Source organism: Trifolium pratense, linkage group LG3 (assembly GCF_020283565.1).
Source record: "Trifolium pratense cultivar HEN17-A07 linkage group LG3, ARS_RC_1.1, whole genome shotgun sequence".
NCBI classification, from domain to species: domain Eukaryota; kingdom Viridiplantae; phylum Streptophyta; class Magnoliopsida; order Fabales; family Fabaceae; genus Trifolium; species Trifolium pratense.
In genome coordinates, this window is record NC_060061.1 from 37,348,902 (window position 1) to 37,367,867 (window position 18,966).

Sequence of the window (18,966 nt, forward strand, 5' to 3'; positions counted from 1 at the left end):
CGCAATAAACGCCACGCGGAAATGGAAACCTTCAAAGAAACCTGAGAGTGCCAAATGAGGTTATCCGCATCATCCATAGTAACCGAAACATGAGAAGTAAGAAGCTGATATGGTCCTCTAACAGAGTAACCTGTGACAAGATCAGGGCGTCACTGCCACCTATCAATAGAATGAGCCTGCAAGAAAATGTTAAGAAGTAAAGACTGACAGTCCCCCAACATCTCCTCCTCCCATGCCCTCAACTGCACCCGCCACTCCCACGCCTAGCCACCCTCACCCCACCCTAACGGAAACATCTCTGCTACCGTACGCGATTTGGTCTCTGTCAATTTAAACAGGTGCCCAAACCGCCGACACAAAGGAATCTCATCCACCCAGGGATCGGTTCAGAGAAAAGTATCTGATCCGTCTCCCACTCTCTTCACAACCTGCTCCCCAAACTAACTGCCCCTTGTCTCACTCATCCCTAATACGCGCTATCTTCCATGGATATTTATAGGCTTAATTAGTAAAATGGTCCCTTAAAGATATTTTTGGTTTCATATTAGTCCCTTAAAGAAAAAAAGGTCTGAATAGGTCCCTTAAAAAAAATGTCCGAATAGGTCCCTTAAAGACATCTCCGTTAATCAGTTTGGTCCTATTCGGACCTTTTTTTAGGGACCAAACTGATTAACAGAGATGTCTTTAAGGGACCTATTCAGACCTTTTTTTCTTTAAGGGACCAATCTGAAACCAAAAATATCTTTAAGGGATCATTTTACTAATTAAGCCATATTTATATTAAGATTGGATTGAATTATTACTTGCCTAAGAATTTTAATTGTTTAAAAGTCAATTAGGCTGATAATATTGGTTGGGTTCATTGTTTGTCTCTTGTCGTATATGGCTTGAGGCTATTAACATTTTACCGATCTATTTTGGATATTGATGCACTGAATTAATTAATATTTTGGAATAAAATGTCACTTTTTAGTTAAATAGAACCAAAAGCAACACGTATTTGTTCGATATAAACAAAAGTTAAAATATATATGGGTCAAATGTCTACCTACAGTTTGATATATATGGGTCACATGTCAATAGTATAGTGTTTAATTAATATATATGGGTCACATGTCAATAATGAGAGCATCTTCAATGGTGATATCACTTTGGTATCATACATTAATAATAAGTGGTTATTATAATGTCATGTAATATTTATGCAACTTATTCATATTTTGCTTCAATGGTAATACCACTTTTTGAGTATCATACATTAATAATAAGTGGTCTCTTTTATATTTATTTTTTATTTTGTCTAAATAAAAATAAAAATAATTTAATTTAATAAATACGTAGATAAATAAATTAATAATTAAATAATGAGAAATACATGACAATAAATAAAAAATGGTGAAAAATGCATAAATATGACGAGAAATATATAATGAAAAATATAATAATTAATTTTTATTATTATATATATTAGGATTCATTTGATAGGAAAAAAAAAATATGACTTGAGAACAAACCAAATAAAAAATGAATGAAAACTTATGAAATGAAAGGCAACAAAAAAATAAAACCTTCCTATAGTAAAAAAAGAAAAAAAAATGGTCATTGAATGTCAACGGTAATATTTTGACATATATGAAAATTAATAATAACATTAAATTGATGATACGGTACCTTATTTAAGGTACCGGTATCATCAATTTTGATACCCTATCTGCCACGTCATGGAACTCCAATGATAAAAAAAATAAGGTACTATATCATTGGTCTATGAAACTCTCTTAGATACTCTTATTGGAGATGCTCTGAGAAAGTGTTACTTGCGCAGCTTATTTAGCGCGCGCGCACACACACACACAGATATATATATATATATATATATATATTGGTTACAAGAGAGAAAATTTAGCACATATATTTAGACACACTCACATAAATAAATAAATAAATAAATAAATAAAATTAATACAAAAATATTTCTTTCGATTCTTAATATAAGAAAACTTCAACTTTTTATATACATTGAAATATTGATGTATCTAGACTGACAGGTCTAGATACATCAATGTTTCAATGTATATAAAAAGTGAAAGTTTTCTTATATTAAGGACCAGAGAGAGTAATTTAGTCACATCATTTTATCCATTTCTCTTTTTATTTTTTTTATTATTGTGTGTGTGCCTAACACCTAAAATTTGTAATTGTGCCCAACTAAGTATTTCTCGTCGATAGCATAGTGTTTAATTACTTGATATTTAAGTTCCCAATTATATTTTTATTTTTTAAAAAATAAAATATTTAAAAATTTGTTATAAAATATTGTTAAAATATAAGTGAAATATTGAATAATAAAAACTTTTCTTTTCTAGGTTTTCTTCTTGATATATCGATGAATGGTGATTTATGGTCAATTTAGACCTAAAATCACACTTCCAAATCATTTTTTATTTCTATTTTAGTTAAATAAGTGCGACTTCCACATATATTTATTGTTTCTTTCATATTTATTTTATTATTTTGCCATTTTAGTGCAACGTTGTTTGTTATGAATTCTTGTCCTAGTGTGGTGTATTTTATTCTACTATCTTAGTGTGAAGTATTGTTGTTTCGTCTTGATGCAGTGTTCATCTACCTATATTAGAAAAGAAGATACAAATGAGATTACCAATTTGCCCCTTTTCATATTTTGACACATCATTGAATTCATGTTACTTTGTGTCTTTGTTTAAAAGTTAGTAGAAAAAACCCATTATCTGATGTATCTGATGGTAACTGTTAAAGTCAGTAAGTAAGTCAGTACGTAGAAAACAACTTCTCATTAATTTTAACTTCCATTTATTTTTCTTTTCTTTCTTCTTCTTCAATTTATTTCTTCAATCCATTAACTTCTGGTGTTTGTATCAATCTTTTAGAAGGTAAAAATCATGATTGGTTTTTTTTTCTTTGTGTTTTTTTTTTCTCTATTTCTTTATTGTTCTTATACAGAAGTAGAAACACAAAGATTAGTGTTATAATTAGTGTTACAATGTTACACCCTTTATTTTTCCCTTTTTTGTTGTTATTTTAAGTTTGTTACATCCTTATCTTTATTTTTTTTCCCTTTATTTTTCTCATTGGCACGTCAAAGCTCACATTGCTATCGGTCACATTGGACATTGACAAGATTAAGGTGACTATTCTTGGTTTTTGAAAATTTAACGCGACTTTATGATGGTCATAGTCGTGTAAAAAGCTGATGGTTGAGGCAACATTTATTTCATTGTGCCAGAGCATCATAGCTGACATGCTCAAGGTTTTGGTCGAAAATATAATTAAAAAATAATTAATATATAAATTGAGATATATTGTGGGACTCAGTTTAGATTTTTCGATGAGTGATATTAATATTTAGAAAAAAATACTTGAGTATTTTAACAAGTTAAAAAGTATTAATAAAAAATAGGTGGGGTCCATTTAAGCAACCAATTCGGATGGTATGGATGTGAGTGCTCTTACGGTGTGTATGTTATTAATTTATTATTGTCACATTTTTTTCCAACATGTGATAGTAGGAATCAAGATTGTCAAAATATCATTTTAAATCATAAATTTTATCGATTATATATTTTTAGGTATGACTTTTATGTTAAATCAAAGTTATAATAGTTCTGAGTAAAATCTCAGGTCAAAACGAATTTACACGATTTAAACTCGCACGTCTTTATCATTTGACAAAGAGCATCAATCTTTTTAAAATTGCATAAGTAATAAATACAATATGATATGTTTGAGTATTCAGCGAGACACTTAATTTTTTTAATAACAACACATGTTAATAATCAGAGGAGTAACAATTTTTGACACTTGTGATTTCAAAAGGTTCAATATTCGGTCTAAATTATAGATCAAGTGTATCAATTATTCAATTATTCTAAAAGTGAATTTTTGCTTATGGCATCATATCGTATACTAAAGAATTGATGAAAATATGTGAGAGATAACATTTTTTTTAAGGAAATGTGAGAGATAACATATAAGTAATTATATTTTGATAAAATAATACAATATTATAAAATTTTATGCAATTATTCAAATATAATAAGTTTTTTAATTAATAATAGATACATAAATGTAGGGGTTCCGTAAAAATAAAATAATAGGGGTCAAAATTTACAATACAATTACTTTATATTTCAATCATATCATATATAATATTCATTATCACATAACATGCATGATTTAAAGAGTCATATTTAATACATGAAAAAATGAGAGTAATATTATTCTTTACAAGATATATTGTGGGTATATATATATATATATATATATATATATATATATATATATATATATATATATATATATATATATATATATATATATATATATATATATATATATATATATATGAGTCAGGATCAAATTACACCAACTAGTTTAACACCAAATATTACACCTCTCAATATTGTTTTAATCGATATAAATTTATAAAATCCACCGTTGGAGTGAACGTTTATATCATATAGATCATTTGTGTAAAATTTCAGACAAATCCAAAATCATTTGATATGTTATTGCGACATATAAAGATTAACGACAGATAAAAAAATACGCAAACCGTTAATTTTGAGGAATGATCAAATTACACCGGCGTAACTTTTAAAAAGTTACACTCCTTAATATCCGTTGATTTTATTTTGATTTAGTAGCTATTAAAAAGTCACTTATAGATTCACATGACTCCATTAATAAAATAAAAAATTTCATTTTCTATTTTCTTACCTTCCTTTTCTACTGTCATATTATTGGAGTGTTTTTTTTTTACAAGATCGTGTTATCGAAGTTCTACCACCGAAATAGCTACTATTATCGATAATGATTAATCTCACAAAAGCTATGGTGAAAAATTCACTAACGATGTCTAACATAAAAAAAAAGTCTCTTATTCTCTCCTCTTCTCTCAATTTAAAGTTTCAACCACACTTGTTGTATTCGACAGCTGCATTATGTATATGGGTCGTCTCATATATATCGTTCAACATTCACTTTTACATCCAATGTGAGACTCTTACTCACACTTAAAATACCAACAATCTCCCCCTCATGTGAGAGTTTGTGCATTCTTATGGACATGTTCTCCCTCAAATGAAAGTTTTTTCATTCACATACAATTGTACTACAACAATTAACACTATCTACGAGACACACCATCTGACCACCGTTGTGGAAAAGACTTTCAATACAAAAGGAGTTTGTCTCCCTTTATGAAAGCATCGGCTCCGATACAACTATTGGTCACTCATGAGGAATTCGAGGATCACATTAGGCTTTGAACAACCACACAAGTGGGACAAACACCGCATGAGGAGCTCAGGGATCATCATATCATCACACATATATGTTGTTTAACATTCACTATTTCATCCAACATGAAATTTCTAATTCACACTTGAATGAGCAACAATAGCGTCGAAACTTTGTCAAAGAAAAACAAAAACAAACAAACCGGAACTTCAAATTTAAATTTCATTAAACTATATGCAAATATTGAATGATATTCCTTCTGATAAAGAAAAATGGCAAAACATATCTAAAAAAAATAAAGGAAGACTATACAGAGTTTTCATCTTTATTTACAGTGAAAAATATTGCAGCTTAGCAGAAAGTATATCTCCCACTTCAGCATAGAGGCTGAGCATTGACATACCCCAGCTGATTCAAACATGATATAAAATATCTAAAACTGCTTCTACTGTCTTTCATCTGAAACCTTTTTGAGTTTTTGAGCACAAATGTTTAAACAAACAATGCATAAGAACCCAAAATATCAAAGCAATTCATATATGTCACTGTTTGTCTGCTGCAGACAAAGGAAGATCAAATTCCTAAAAAATAAACTATCTCCCTATGGCCTTTTGAGTATACACAAGTCACCGAAAAGAGTAACAAATGAACATTAATCAACGTCTGTTGTTTTCTTTTTCCTCTTGTGTTCTTTTCTGCCGCGACCTTCTTCTATCTTCAAAAATTTCAGGCTCCTTACTAACAGATTCATCAGATTTACCAGTAGTATTCCTGTCCCATAATGGCACGCCAAGATTTGATGATGATTTCCTTCGTACATGCCTTGTTACTTTCGCAGGTGAGTCTGGTTCCACAAAATTACGCTCCGCCTTGGGGGCAGAGGCGGCATATTCCGGTTTAGATGTGGGCAATTTTTGTGGTATTTTGACAGCGGCATTTGGTTCATTGACGCCGTTGTTGTTAATTTGTTTCTTGGGTTTGGGGACATTGGAATTCTCTGATTGCAAGGTAGGTTGTGATAGATGTGGAACAAGAATTATAGTGGCTGTATGCAATTTCTTTTTCTGATTACCATTGACATTAGATTTTACCTGCAACATAGTATACTGTCATAAATAAGTCCATTGAAATAACAAACTATTGAAAATAGCTAGTAAAGCATTGAAATAAAATGTTTCTATACATTGATCTCTTAATAAATTCCTTAGGGTGCTATTAGTAAAACCTTGTTTTGACATATTAATACATGATGTAAGTCGATTTTATAAAAATAAAAATGTTTAAGTATATTTAGCCATAATCATCTTAACACAGTATAAATAAATTTTGATAAAAAAAAAATATTAAAATGCATTTAAGTCAATACTGTACTAGTTCAAAATCTATTTACTTAATTTATAATTATTAAACTCTTTAAATGTAAAAGAAGTTTTAACTTTTAGAGGATGTTGAGTAATGAGTAACATGCACCTGTTTATTTCCGATGTCAGAGAGAGGTTTTCTGGGGGCTTGATCATTGTTTTCCTCGGTGGGCCTATCTGCCAGTGCTCCCTGAAGTAACTCTGCGCCTTGAGCAACAAGTAGTAATCCAGATTGTATTGGCTCATGTGACTCGTTTAAGATTGATCCTCTGTTATCACACTCGGTTGCTAGGCAACTGCAAGAGCTCCCACAACTATTCCCCATACCTTTGCACATGCATTCTGCTGTCTTGCACATTGAGCTTTCGCTACAAGAACAACAAATGTCTGAGGCAGCTTCCCCGTGTGCAGCTCCAAGTTTATTACTCAAATTGTCTTTGATATCTTCTGAATGCCTGCTTTTAGATTTTCTTTTCCCAACCCTTACTTTTCCCGATTCTTTCCACTCATCATCTGTTTCCTCCATATCATAATCATCGGATTCTGTCTCATCAGATATATCCATGTCTTCATGTAGAAGGGTAGACTGGTGCAGTTCCTAAAGGTAAAACAAGCAGCAGTGAATTAAATGATAGCATATGTTCATTACTGCAGAGATAAAAACCTAAGCAAACATAGTTGTAGGAGATCTAGTAATACTAATATGTGAGATCTACCTGCTTGGGCGAGTCAGAATTGTGACCTCCAACATTCAAGTCGGAATATTCTGAATTCTCCGGATATTCTGAGTAACTTTTTAAAGCTGCACTCTGCCACATAGTTCAAGAGATGTGGGAAAAGTCTTTTTAAGAACAAAATACTAAAGAGGTGAGGGATCAAAGTGCAAAATTAGGTAGAATACATAATAATCTGAATGATGCTATACAGGTAAACACACAAACCTGCAATTTCTGCTTATGGTTAAGCTCAACATTTATCATTTCCAACTGTCGAAGTGAGTAGCTTTGCCTTACTAATTTTTCTTTTAGATCCCTTATTTCCATGTCTTTCTCTCTGCAAATTACTTCTTTATCTCGCAATGAACATCTGAGATTATAAAAAGAAAATTGTCAAAGGGGAATGTCAATCATATCATCACAAAGGAAACATATTTTAATTGCTTGTAATTTAATACATGCCGCATTTAGACTCCAGTTAAATTAAAAAGGTGCCTCTACCAAAAAATAAATAAATTTAAAAGGTGTAAGTTGAAATCATGAACACATGCAGATAAGTTAATACCTAGAGGAAGATGCTATATTGAACAAATAATTCATCAAATTCTTGGCTTCGCCGAGGGACCGGACTTGGTTCCAACGTCCTTTTCCACCGAAAACCCGTTCCGACTCTTCTGCCTCTGACAACTGGGATGCCATAGATACTAGAGTTGCGGAAGAAGTTGAAAGCATGTTTTCAAGGGCTAAAACCCTAGAATTTCTTGCACTAGGAGACATTGATATGGGGCAATCACTACATTAGCAACCAGACAAAGTTTGTCAAACATAGATTGTCAAAGAAAACCCTGAAATTACATTGTACAGTTATTGAAGTAAAAAAAAAAAAAAAAGTAATTCAAAAGCATTTCACCTGGTATTATTTTGCCTCATCAACCCTGCTTCTCCCTTTAACCTGGTCATCTCCTCAGCCATTTTAGCCCTCCTTAAATAAAAAACAATGACCACGTGAAAAATAAAAAATAAAAATATTATGTTCTACCTTTCATTGTAAAAAATTAACGAAAATTTCACCACAAGAACTTACAATATGGATTTCTGAACAATAACTTTCGGTACAAGTTGAAAATCACATTTAGGTGTAAATTTTTTAGCGACACACATTTAACTTCTCTATGAACACTTAACTTACAAGGACTTTTTGCAAGTTGAAAACTATAAACTACGTGCTAATCCATTCAATCCAGTGTTGATTACATCAACCCCTAGAAATTTATAAACTAATGGAATTCAATTAAACCATTTAAATTGTCTAGAATTATAAATTCCCAAGAACTTACAGTTACTCTGTCCAAACACACACACTTAGCGACTTGTAAGCCAAGAAAATAATCAGTAAATAATCAGTCTAGGTTTCTCATCTTTTGCTAGACTTGTATGGAGAAGGTATAACAACCAAATTTGGCATACAAAAAGGGTCAAATAAATATGTCCAATTGGCTAATACATACTTGGTGCCTACTTAAAAAGGTGAATATAATAATATAACCTAGGTTTGCAGGTTCTTAATGATATAAAAGGCACAGGGTTTCCAACATCCTAGCCTTCAAAATCCAAACTTACACTCATAAATTTAGTAAAACACCAATCTACCGAATTTTAGAATGTGTAAAGGACACATACTCTTGGATTTGACGTTCATACTCTGAACGTACTTCATGCACTCGGACAATGACTTCAAGCTCCTGCTCAATTGCCTTCATCAATGCCTTTCAAAAAGAAAAATTTATGTGAAGTAGAAGATACCAAAACAAAGACATGATACTTATAAGCATTCACACAACTATGATTCATAATATAATCAGCTTTGAAGCATCGGTGCTCCTAAAATGGTGAAGTACCCGTACCGGGTACGCACCGGTACTGGGTACGCGTACGGTACTCGTTATTAAAAAATTAATTTTTTATTATATTTAAATTATCTCTCTTGCTTTTGATGAAAATAGTGGAGGCGGTGGATAAAAAGAGTAAACCGTCGTAGAAGTGTGATTAAACACATGATTAAAATATGAATAATAATATACTACTTTTTATTATAATTGAATTTTTTTCTCAACTTATGTTTTTACAACTACAATAGTACTAATTCACTCAAAAAATAATTCTTTTCATATTCTATATTAACGTACCCGTACTTTAGATTTTTTAAAAATGGCGTATTCCGTACCGGTACCCGCACCCGCACCCGTACCGGGTACCGTACCCGTACCTAGGCATCATAGATAATCAGTATACCAAGAAGTGGGGTATAATGTACATCAATGTTTAATAAACAATTTATCCCCCTAACAATTTAAAATATCATCATAAGGTTACCAGTACCTGAACTCCGGGACCACTCCCACCTCCAACACCTGTGTATAAAACAATAAACTGCCAGTTATTAGTAAGCTCACAGAATAGGAAAAATAGTACATAAACCAATAATTATCCTAACCCATATTTTCCCGTGATGAAGCCCTTCGAGACTCCAGAAGTTCTTTCAGCCTTTTTGTAGCCAATGAAGCTTCTTCCGTCTTTCTTTGCAATACCTGCGATAAACATATAATAAAGTGGGATGAGCAGCAGAAAACAGACCACAACAGCAAGTAATTTAAATCAATTCACCATCTTTTGTCTCTGATTCAAGGCTAGCAACTTATGCATCTCGTATTCATTCCTTCTGCCTTCTTTCTTAAGCTGGTTATGAAACAAAATATGCATCAGAAGACTTGTTATCATCATCAATAACTACTCCATCTGACCTTAATTATAAGCAAACATTCCATTTTCAAATTCATTGAATAAGCCAAATACATCAGCTATTCAATGAATCTGAAAAGTGAATATTTTCTTATAATTAAGGCTGGAGGGAGTAATTCATTTGTTATTAAAGAGGTCAAGGGAAGCCTCCCCTTATGCATTTACCTGGAGAACTTCTTTTTCACGTGAAATTTTCCATAACCGAAATTGTTCGGATTCCTGTTTAATCTTATGTTGAAGTTGAACCTAAAGAAAATAAAACATGAGTAACACCCCAAAAGGATTTAGGAAATGACCGGTTCTGCAGTGTCACCGCACGGTCAGAGAGATGCTACGTATTAGAGCTTTGTAAAATCATAACAAATTGGCATTGAGAGGCAAGAATGACCAATTCAACTCAAATCCAAACAAGCTATAAAAAGTTCAACTCCGAAAATATAAAGTGCCACAGATAATTGCACCTTTTGGGCTTTAATTCTATGGATCTCATCTTGAAGTTCTTTCGTAGCCTCGTCGCTCTTTTGTTTTTGTTTCAAGAGTTGAGCCTGAGCTTCTTGTTTTTTCTTAAGTTCAGATACCTAAAAAGAAAATATTAGTTTATGGCATTGAGTGGCCATTCAGCGCTAACACATTTCAAATAACAGATCACCTGTGCTTCAAGAGAATTCAACTTTTCAAGAGAATTTAGCTTTTGAGCACCGTCGTCAGATGTGGATGAAATATTTGTGAGATTGAACTTAAGGTCCTCAATTTCTTTCTATCAACAATATACAGAAGACGTTATTACACTAGCTTTTAAAATGTATGAGAACTTAGAGATCATATCACAGACCTATTACCTGCAAAGTTTTTTTTTCGTGTTCCATCTCAAGGAGTTTCTTTTCATAATGATGCCTGATAACTGACGTATCAGAATTACTGTACAGCTTCATTTCAGCCTTCAACCAGAGAAAAAACAGTAGAAACATGTCAGAAAGATAATCATATCCCCCACAAAACATTAAATACAGTACAACTAGATGAAAGAAACTCTTACCTCCTTTTGTTCAAGTTTCTTGTCCAATTCTTTGAGCTCTCTATCCAACTTTTCTTGAAGAGATGAGTGTTCTAGCTCCTTTTCATCATCTTCCATATCATCTGTAACCAAATTATAAATGTTAAAAGAAAAAACCCATTGCTATTTCGGACAAAATGCCAATTTACAACCGAGGAAAATATAAATGAAAACAAGTATTAACAAGTCCAAATGTTTGAAGGGAAGTCTTGGTGAAACAGTTGAAATGGTTGGCATGTGACTAGGAGGTCACATAAATGGTGAGATTAGTCTCTTGGAAATTCAAGAGGTAAGACTACCTACAATAGGCCACAATGACTTCAACAATTCCCTAAACCCGACATAGAAGTTTTCTAACATCAAGTTACCGTTTTTTAAGAATTTCAAATGTTGCAGCAGTATCTTTTAGAACACATGAAGTCATCCTAAACATTTAATGGTTGGACCTTTTTCAACCAAACAAATCAAGAGCAATATTTTTAGCAACAACCACAGACATTGATATTACTCAATGAAGAGTTGTGATTATCTCAAAATAACTATGACACAATATTTCAATAAATCAAACTTTCCGATGAATTACCTGGTAAGTCCACGGCTTTTGCATCACAATCAGATGAAAACTCATCATCAGAATCAGCACAATCAACAAAATGACTAGAACTCGTGGATTTCGGAGCTTTCAAGCATAGCAATTCCCTTTCCAGAACTTGGATTTTTGACACATAAGATTTCACTAGATCATATTCCTAAAAATCAGTGTGTATCATGTTTCAGTCATGCATCAATTTCTGATAATTGTAACCACACATTAACGAGGACTAAACGCTGTCAAACCTGATTTGAATTTGAGTCAACCTCATCCCATGATTTACCATTTCGAACCGATTCTATTTTAAGAATCAGTTGGTCTCTTTCAACCTAAAAATATTTTCAATAGCTGAAATGAGACCCAAGCACTTGAAATAAAAACACAAGGAACTTAGCATTTATTATAGCCGAGGATAGAAAACACAAAGAATCAAAAGAATACCTGGGCATCGAGAGCACGTTGTACTAAACTCTCAGAAGTTACTTGTTGTCTTTTAAGCTCCTGCTTTAGTTCTGCATTACTTGCTTCAAGTAAGGATATTTTGTGTTTAAGAATCTGAAAAATTCAAGAAGACAAAATCAAAGGCCATTAAAAGCATATAAACACTTCTGACACTTTCTAAAATGAGGAAGTACCTGAAGCTCTTCTAATGGTCCACTTGTATCACCTCTATAAAATAGAAGCTCAGCTTGCAACTGTTCAATTTGATTCCGCATTGTCTGCACTTGAGCAGCCACTGGATCACGATTAATCTGAAACAAGAAAATTCAAAATGAACAACAAAAATAAACTGACAAGCAGCCCTGCACTTCACAGAGAAGAGTAAGATGACAAAGTTAATGCAACACTTACAGTTGCCTTGTTCTGAATGTTACGAGCACGGTTTGAATATTTTAAAGTGTTCAATGTCTCTTCAGCATTTGAGTCAGCAGGACTAACACATGCTGTCACAAACCCAACAATTAAGAAAATACATGTAATGATAGAATGTAGCAAAATATCACAACTCTCTCATCATACCTATCATCACTGTTTTGCTGTTTCCACCAAGAGAATCCTACATATACATCACCCAGGTAAATGTCATTATGAGATATTAGTTCATGTAGTCGAGATTTTATACAAAATAGTATAATTAAAGCTTTTTAGTATCACATGGCTGTAATAGTAATACATTCTAGCCATGTGGCTCTTGTTTTGATGGTATTTATATGTCAAACAGAATGACAAGGCAAACTTCAACAATGCATGAACTCATGAATAAACTTTAATATTATGCGCTTTTTTGTCCATTATATCTCACATTGTTTAAAGAATTATCCATATAGTGGGAAAGATAACCTATTGCGTATAAGCCTTTAAGAACACAGCTTGTGTTAAACAAAACTCGCACAAACCTGCAATAGTCGTGTTAATTTGCTATCCCGGTATGGCACATGGCCTCCTTCTTTTCGCTTTTTTTCATCTCCCAAAGCACTAATCACATTTCCAAGAGCCAATAAACCTTTGTTGATATGAATTCCTAATCCATGAATAATTGATTATTAAACAACAGAGAAGTAGCCCTACAAAGAACTTAGCTAGAAGCAAAAAGGGCATTATTAATTGACTCATTTAAACTATGACCATTTTATTCCTAACCCTGTAATTATGTTGTATCATTAACAAAGATAAATACCTTCTTTTAAACGCATGCCATCTGCACCAGTTCGTTTTGCACGTTCAGAACCAGCTAGGTCCACTAAATGAAATTTGGCACATAATATATCATCCCCCTTCTTTTGCTCCATAGTGATTGTAAATATAGCATGTGAACGACTAGTCAAAGCATATGAAACAAACAATTAACAAACTATAAATTCACATGCCATCAATTTTTTTATACATATTAAGTCAGTATCAAAAGTTTGCCACAAAATCCAAAAAATCAGGTTTTTTCTGTAACAATTTACCTCGATTGACTATTCATGTTAGTACTCCCAGTGGCACGTGACATAGAACCACTTGAGAGATACGATGCCATTTCTTCTTTTGATTTAACTTCGGGCTCGGCCACACCAGCAATTGTTATTCCTCCATTTATTGTTTCTCTGATTTGTATAGGAACTCTGTTGGGCAGAGTGACCTTTGCAGTAGATGTTACCTCTCCTTTAGAATTATTGGGATCAAGCAAATCATAAACCTCTTCCTTGAATATCTGTCAATTTTTTAGCACCTCAAGTCTTAAAATTTTGATCTCGATATATGATTTCGGAAAAATTCATTAACCAATGACATTGTTGCTCACCTCAATAAATGACACTCTAATCAAAAACTCTGTAGAACTCTTCATAGTCTCAACTCTTGTGAATATGGTTTCCATAACCTTTGGTATAATTCCACCACAACTTTCCTCTCCATTATAATTGGTTCCCATAGTGTATGTTTTCCCGGAGCCAGTCTTACAAAATGAGAGGCAAAACACTCAATTTCAATTCACAATAATACTAGATTAAAATGAATAAATATATTATACAAAATAAGTTTCTCATCAAATAATTATACCTGACCATAAGCAAGAACCGTGGCATTATAGCCATTGAAGAGTGCATCAACGAGCGGGGCTACACAATCATCGAAAATTGCAGATGAAGGTTGTCCCGTGCTACCATATACATAATCATAGGTGAACGAATGCGACCCAATTTGCACCTATCAAACACAACAATGCATCAATTTTTCTACGTCAGATACATTAATTATTCAATGAACCTAAAAAGTAGTAATTTATGAAATTCAAACATAAACAATCTTAAACATTAAAATCGACAAAAATAAATAAATGATAAGAATATAGTACCTGAGGTTCGCCGGGAACAACAGAAATGCAATCGGTACAACCAAGAAGAAGCTCTGACGTGATCAGAGGGCGAATGTTAACGGCAACTCGCACGCTTTGTGTGGTATCTGTATTCTCCATCTATGATTAACTACTCAAATTGACATGGAAACCCTAAAACCCCAAATTGAATGCAAAATTCAATGCAACATTGGTGATAGATCTTTGAATCGAGCTGGTGAATTGAATTGTGTGAGATGAGCGTCGGAAAATATGCGTAGCGATGGAGAGAGAAGAGAAGGAAACGAAAGGGGTTAACGTATTTGGAAATGGATATTTGAGTAACGGGAATTTGGAATGAGAATGAACGAACGTGTGAGGTTTGTATTCAACTGTATGGGAGAAAAAGGCGCTTCGTGTGTAATTCAAATACGGAATATGATCATCATCATCATCACGCACATTGCACGTGGAGTGGGTAATGCTAATAATGGTATAGTAATTATCTCCAATCTAAACAATAAGATTAGATTCCATTCCATTTAGAAAGGTCTTTGTTAATATTTTATGTTTGTGGCCTTTTTCTCCAATTCCTCATAGTGATTTTCAGCTATCCAATGAACACGCACTCAGATGATGCATCTAGAACATTGATAGTTGTTCGATTAAGATTGAATAATGATTAAATAAAATATGTTTTTTCTTTAACTATTTGATCCAAATCGGACAATCACAATGTTCCAAATACATTAATGTGTGTCCCCGTGAACTTAGCTCAGTTGGCAGGAACATCAAACTATATATGCAAGAGGCAGAATTAAAACCCCACACGTCCCATTTATTCACATTAAGGTGAATTTTCTAACCACTACATTACTTGACTAAAAAAATATACATACGAATGCGTGAAATCGTTTAGCGACAATTCATTCCATGTAAAGTCTCCTGCCTTGCCTTGTTTCATCAATAGTGCCTCTTGGAGGAAGATGAAAGTTGTTGAGGTTGAAAAGCGGTTGAAAGTTGACTTTATTTTTATATTTTGATAAGATAAGTTGTTTTTTTTTTACGGACTATAAGATAAGTTGTTTTATTATCATGAAAGTTTGTTTTTCACCTATTTAGTGAGGGTCGGCCTAATTATAAGACCATCAAGAAAATTATTGATGATCTCTAAAAATATAAAAAATATTACTCATTCTGTCTCAAATATAAATTGATCTATTTGGTCAATAATTTGAATAAAATACATCAGAAAATTTCTACTAATTTTTACATATATTTAATATTGGATTATATACGATAAAAAGGACTTCATATTTTGTTTTTTTTCACAATTTTTTTCTCTTTTCATAATTTACTATTTTTAAAACTAAAATTAGTAAAGTATTGTCTAGTATTAATGTTATCTCATTGAGGAAATTTTGGGTGGTTACAAGCACGGGGAGACATTATTTGGGCTTGAAATGAAGGTCGAGAATGAAACAAATTAACCAATATATTTTTAAAATAATTTTGGAGTAGGTATTTTTGTACATGTGTATCCAAATGGTGATCAATTTAAGTATTTTTATATATCACTTTAGATTAAGTTGATCGAGTGTATTTAGGGATAACAATGAATATGGTGTTGTAATATTTGTGTTAACCGTTAAAAAATTTAAAAATTGTACCCAAACTGACACGTACCTTTGTGCGTAACAATTGCAATACTCAACTATTCTCATACTCGTTTGGTACCTAAGTACCCGCATTCATTCTGGTTATTAGTAGATTAACTAAAAAAATCACATTTCTTTTTTCTCTATCGTTGATTGGATACTACTTCTTGAAGTATAAGAATATCTCTAAAAGAGGGTTATATTGTGATCCTTTTAAAATTCGTGTATTCGTACTTAAATATATATCTCTCAAGTTACCTTTGGAATGAGGATAAAGTTAAACACAATTGGTAATATATATGGGAGGCTTCAAATTACAACTTCATAAAATGTATTTGTAGAGGTTGTTTGTGCACACTCTTAAATGATGATCCTATGGGATTAAAAGAGTGTGCATAAGATTTTTAGAGAATGATAATTGACTTTTATTGCTTCTTTCTTTTCTTGCAAATGATCCTCTTACTTTGACATTAGGAGAAGAATGCATGATTTTATAGAAGACTTGAGACTTAAGCTATATTTTCAGTGTATTGTTCTTCGTTATATAAACTTTGGAGTCACTAGAAAAGAGATGATTAGTTTATAAATCCTCTGGTTCTTAGGGGAAAGATGTCCTAGTAGTCCAGAGTTCGACCGCGAGGTAAGTAAAGTCTGGCCAAGAAATTGTTTCCACCCAAGAATCGAACCCGGGTTCTCCCGAAATAAAAGAGATGATTAGTTAGTTACGTGGATGATGAATATTGGAATAAAGGCTATTGTTAGATTACCAAAAGTTGCTTCAGCTTGTGATGGTAATGAGATTTTTAGTGAAGTTTTGCGTTCTAGCTAGGTTGATGATTCTTTCTAATATGAAGGCTATAAGACTACCAAAATTTGTTTCAGCATGTGTTGCCAATTCAATACTAGTTCAATAAGTTGCTCTCATGTAAATGTAATCTTCATGATCTAGTGAATATGTTGCTTCAAGGAATGTATGCTTTCATGAATATTCGGTTTATGTGTTTGGAGTACATGCTCAAATATTTAATTTGGAAGACTATGGGCAAATTTAACCTGCATTTGTTGTTGTGTTATGCAGCTATTTGGTTTGTGCTGGCTATTTTAGATAAGTTGTTGGAGTATAATGTTGAATTATTGGTTGATTCTGTGTATGGAAAAGGTTTGGTTGAAGGGGACAGGAGATAATTTATTTTGTGTATCCTACAAATTTTGCAATGGAGATTACCGATAATGGTAGTGAAAATTTTGTACTTATAAAATGATAATCCAAAAAAAAAATGCCAATGTTCAATAATTTGTTTATCATGTTCTATTTCAGACACTACAAAAAAATTGATTTTTGGCAGCACATTTTTTTAGAAAGATAGTTTTGCCAACGACTTGTAATAAAAAAAAAACGCTGCCAAAAATCAAATTTCTTGTAGTGATGAGTTAGAGTATTATGGTAGCAATTATTTTGTGGTTGTATAAACATGGTCTAGCGTTTTATGGGAGCATTTGATCAATTAGAATAAGTTTTTGGCTTAAAAGCAGTTTTGGCCCCCCAAGTTTTACAATTGCTTGATTTTGGTCCCCCATATTTTAATTGCTTGATTTTAACCCCCTAAGTTTCACAATTACTTGATTTTAGCCCTCCAAGTTTCAATTGCTCGATTTTAGCCCCCCAAGTTTACCCCCTTTTGCATTTGCTAGCCCCCCGTTGAATATTTTGATTAAAAATTGGTTATGTGGCATTTTAAAATTAAATAAGTATTTAAAAATAAATAAATAAATTACAAATTTTTTTTTACAAACTAAATTATAATTTTTATTTTATTATATGTAGTTTGTAAAATAATTTTGTTATATAAAAAAGTAAAAAAAAAAAACTTTTTATGAATTATTTTTTAAAAACTTTGTAAACTTTTTTTTAAATAAAAAATAATTATTAAACTTTTTATTAAAAAAAACAATTTTTAATACATTTTTATAAAAGCAAATATTATTATTTTTTAATTAAAACATATTTTTAATTTTTTTAAAATGTCACATAAGCAATTTATAGTCAAAAAAGTCAACGGGGGCTAGCAAATGCAAAATGGGGTAAACTTGGAGGGCCAAAATCGAGCAATTGAAACTTAGAGGGCTAAAATCAAGCAATTGTGAAACTTAGAGGGTTAAAATCAAGCAATTGAAATGTGGGGGGCCAAAATCAAGCAATTGTGAAACTTGAGGGACCAAAACTGCATTTAAGCCTAAGTTTTTCAATAATTTGTAGATGTTTATGGAGAAGTTAAATGAGCGAGCATCTAAAAAAGTTTAGATGTTGAAGCTAATTTTAACTTACATACAAAGTTTTTTTTTTTTTATGTTTAAGAATATCTTGGTTTACGAGTTACGATCTAATAGGTTATTGGAAATACTCCCTCTAATTCTAAATATAAGAAGAAAAAAAATTATTTTTCAGATTTATTGAATAATAAATAAAACGTAAAAGTGATGTTTTGTTTATATTTAGAACCGGATAGATACCTTCTAAAAACCATCGATAGGAAGATATCTGATTCAAAATGTAACTTCCGATTTTTATATAAAGAGTAAAATGAGAGCATGAAGGCTAAAGAGCAATTTTCGAGATTTTATAGCTCCTACAAATGTGATGTGGGCCAAATTTTGTGAGTTTGCATAAAATAAAATTTTTTCCCTCAC

General features: G+C 32.1%; 1 protein-coding gene across 1 annotated transcript; it reads right to left on the reverse strand.

The window, feature by feature from the left end:
* Positions 1–5,553: 5,553 nt before the first annotated feature.
* LOC123916439 (kinesin-like protein KIN-4C) lies at positions 5,554–15,130 on the reverse strand. The gene is made up of 27 exons (XM_045967898.1): positions 14,642–15,130; positions 14,347–14,493; positions 14,090–14,242; positions 13,755–13,999; positions 13,481–13,620; positions 13,200–13,324; positions 12,823–12,859; positions 12,655–12,746; positions 12,438–12,554; positions 12,244–12,357; positions 12,048–12,131; positions 11,794–11,959; positions 11,193–11,293; positions 10,996–11,094; positions 10,806–10,913; positions 10,618–10,734; positions 10,322–10,402; positions 10,022–10,093; positions 9,852–9,945; positions 9,737–9,768; positions 9,038–9,123; positions 8,268–8,339; positions 7,923–8,150; positions 7,583–7,727; positions 7,358–7,450; positions 6,751–7,239; positions 5,554–6,371 (listed from the first exon to the last, which is right to left on the reverse strand). The coding sequence occupies exons 1-27, from the start codon at positions 14,759–14,761 to the stop codon at positions 5,937–5,939; spliced, it is 3,792 nt and encodes a 1,263-aa protein (XP_045823854.1). The 5' UTR covers positions 14,762–15,130; the 3' UTR covers positions 5,554–5,936.
* Between the last annotated feature and the right edge of the window lie 3,836 nt (positions 15,131–18,966).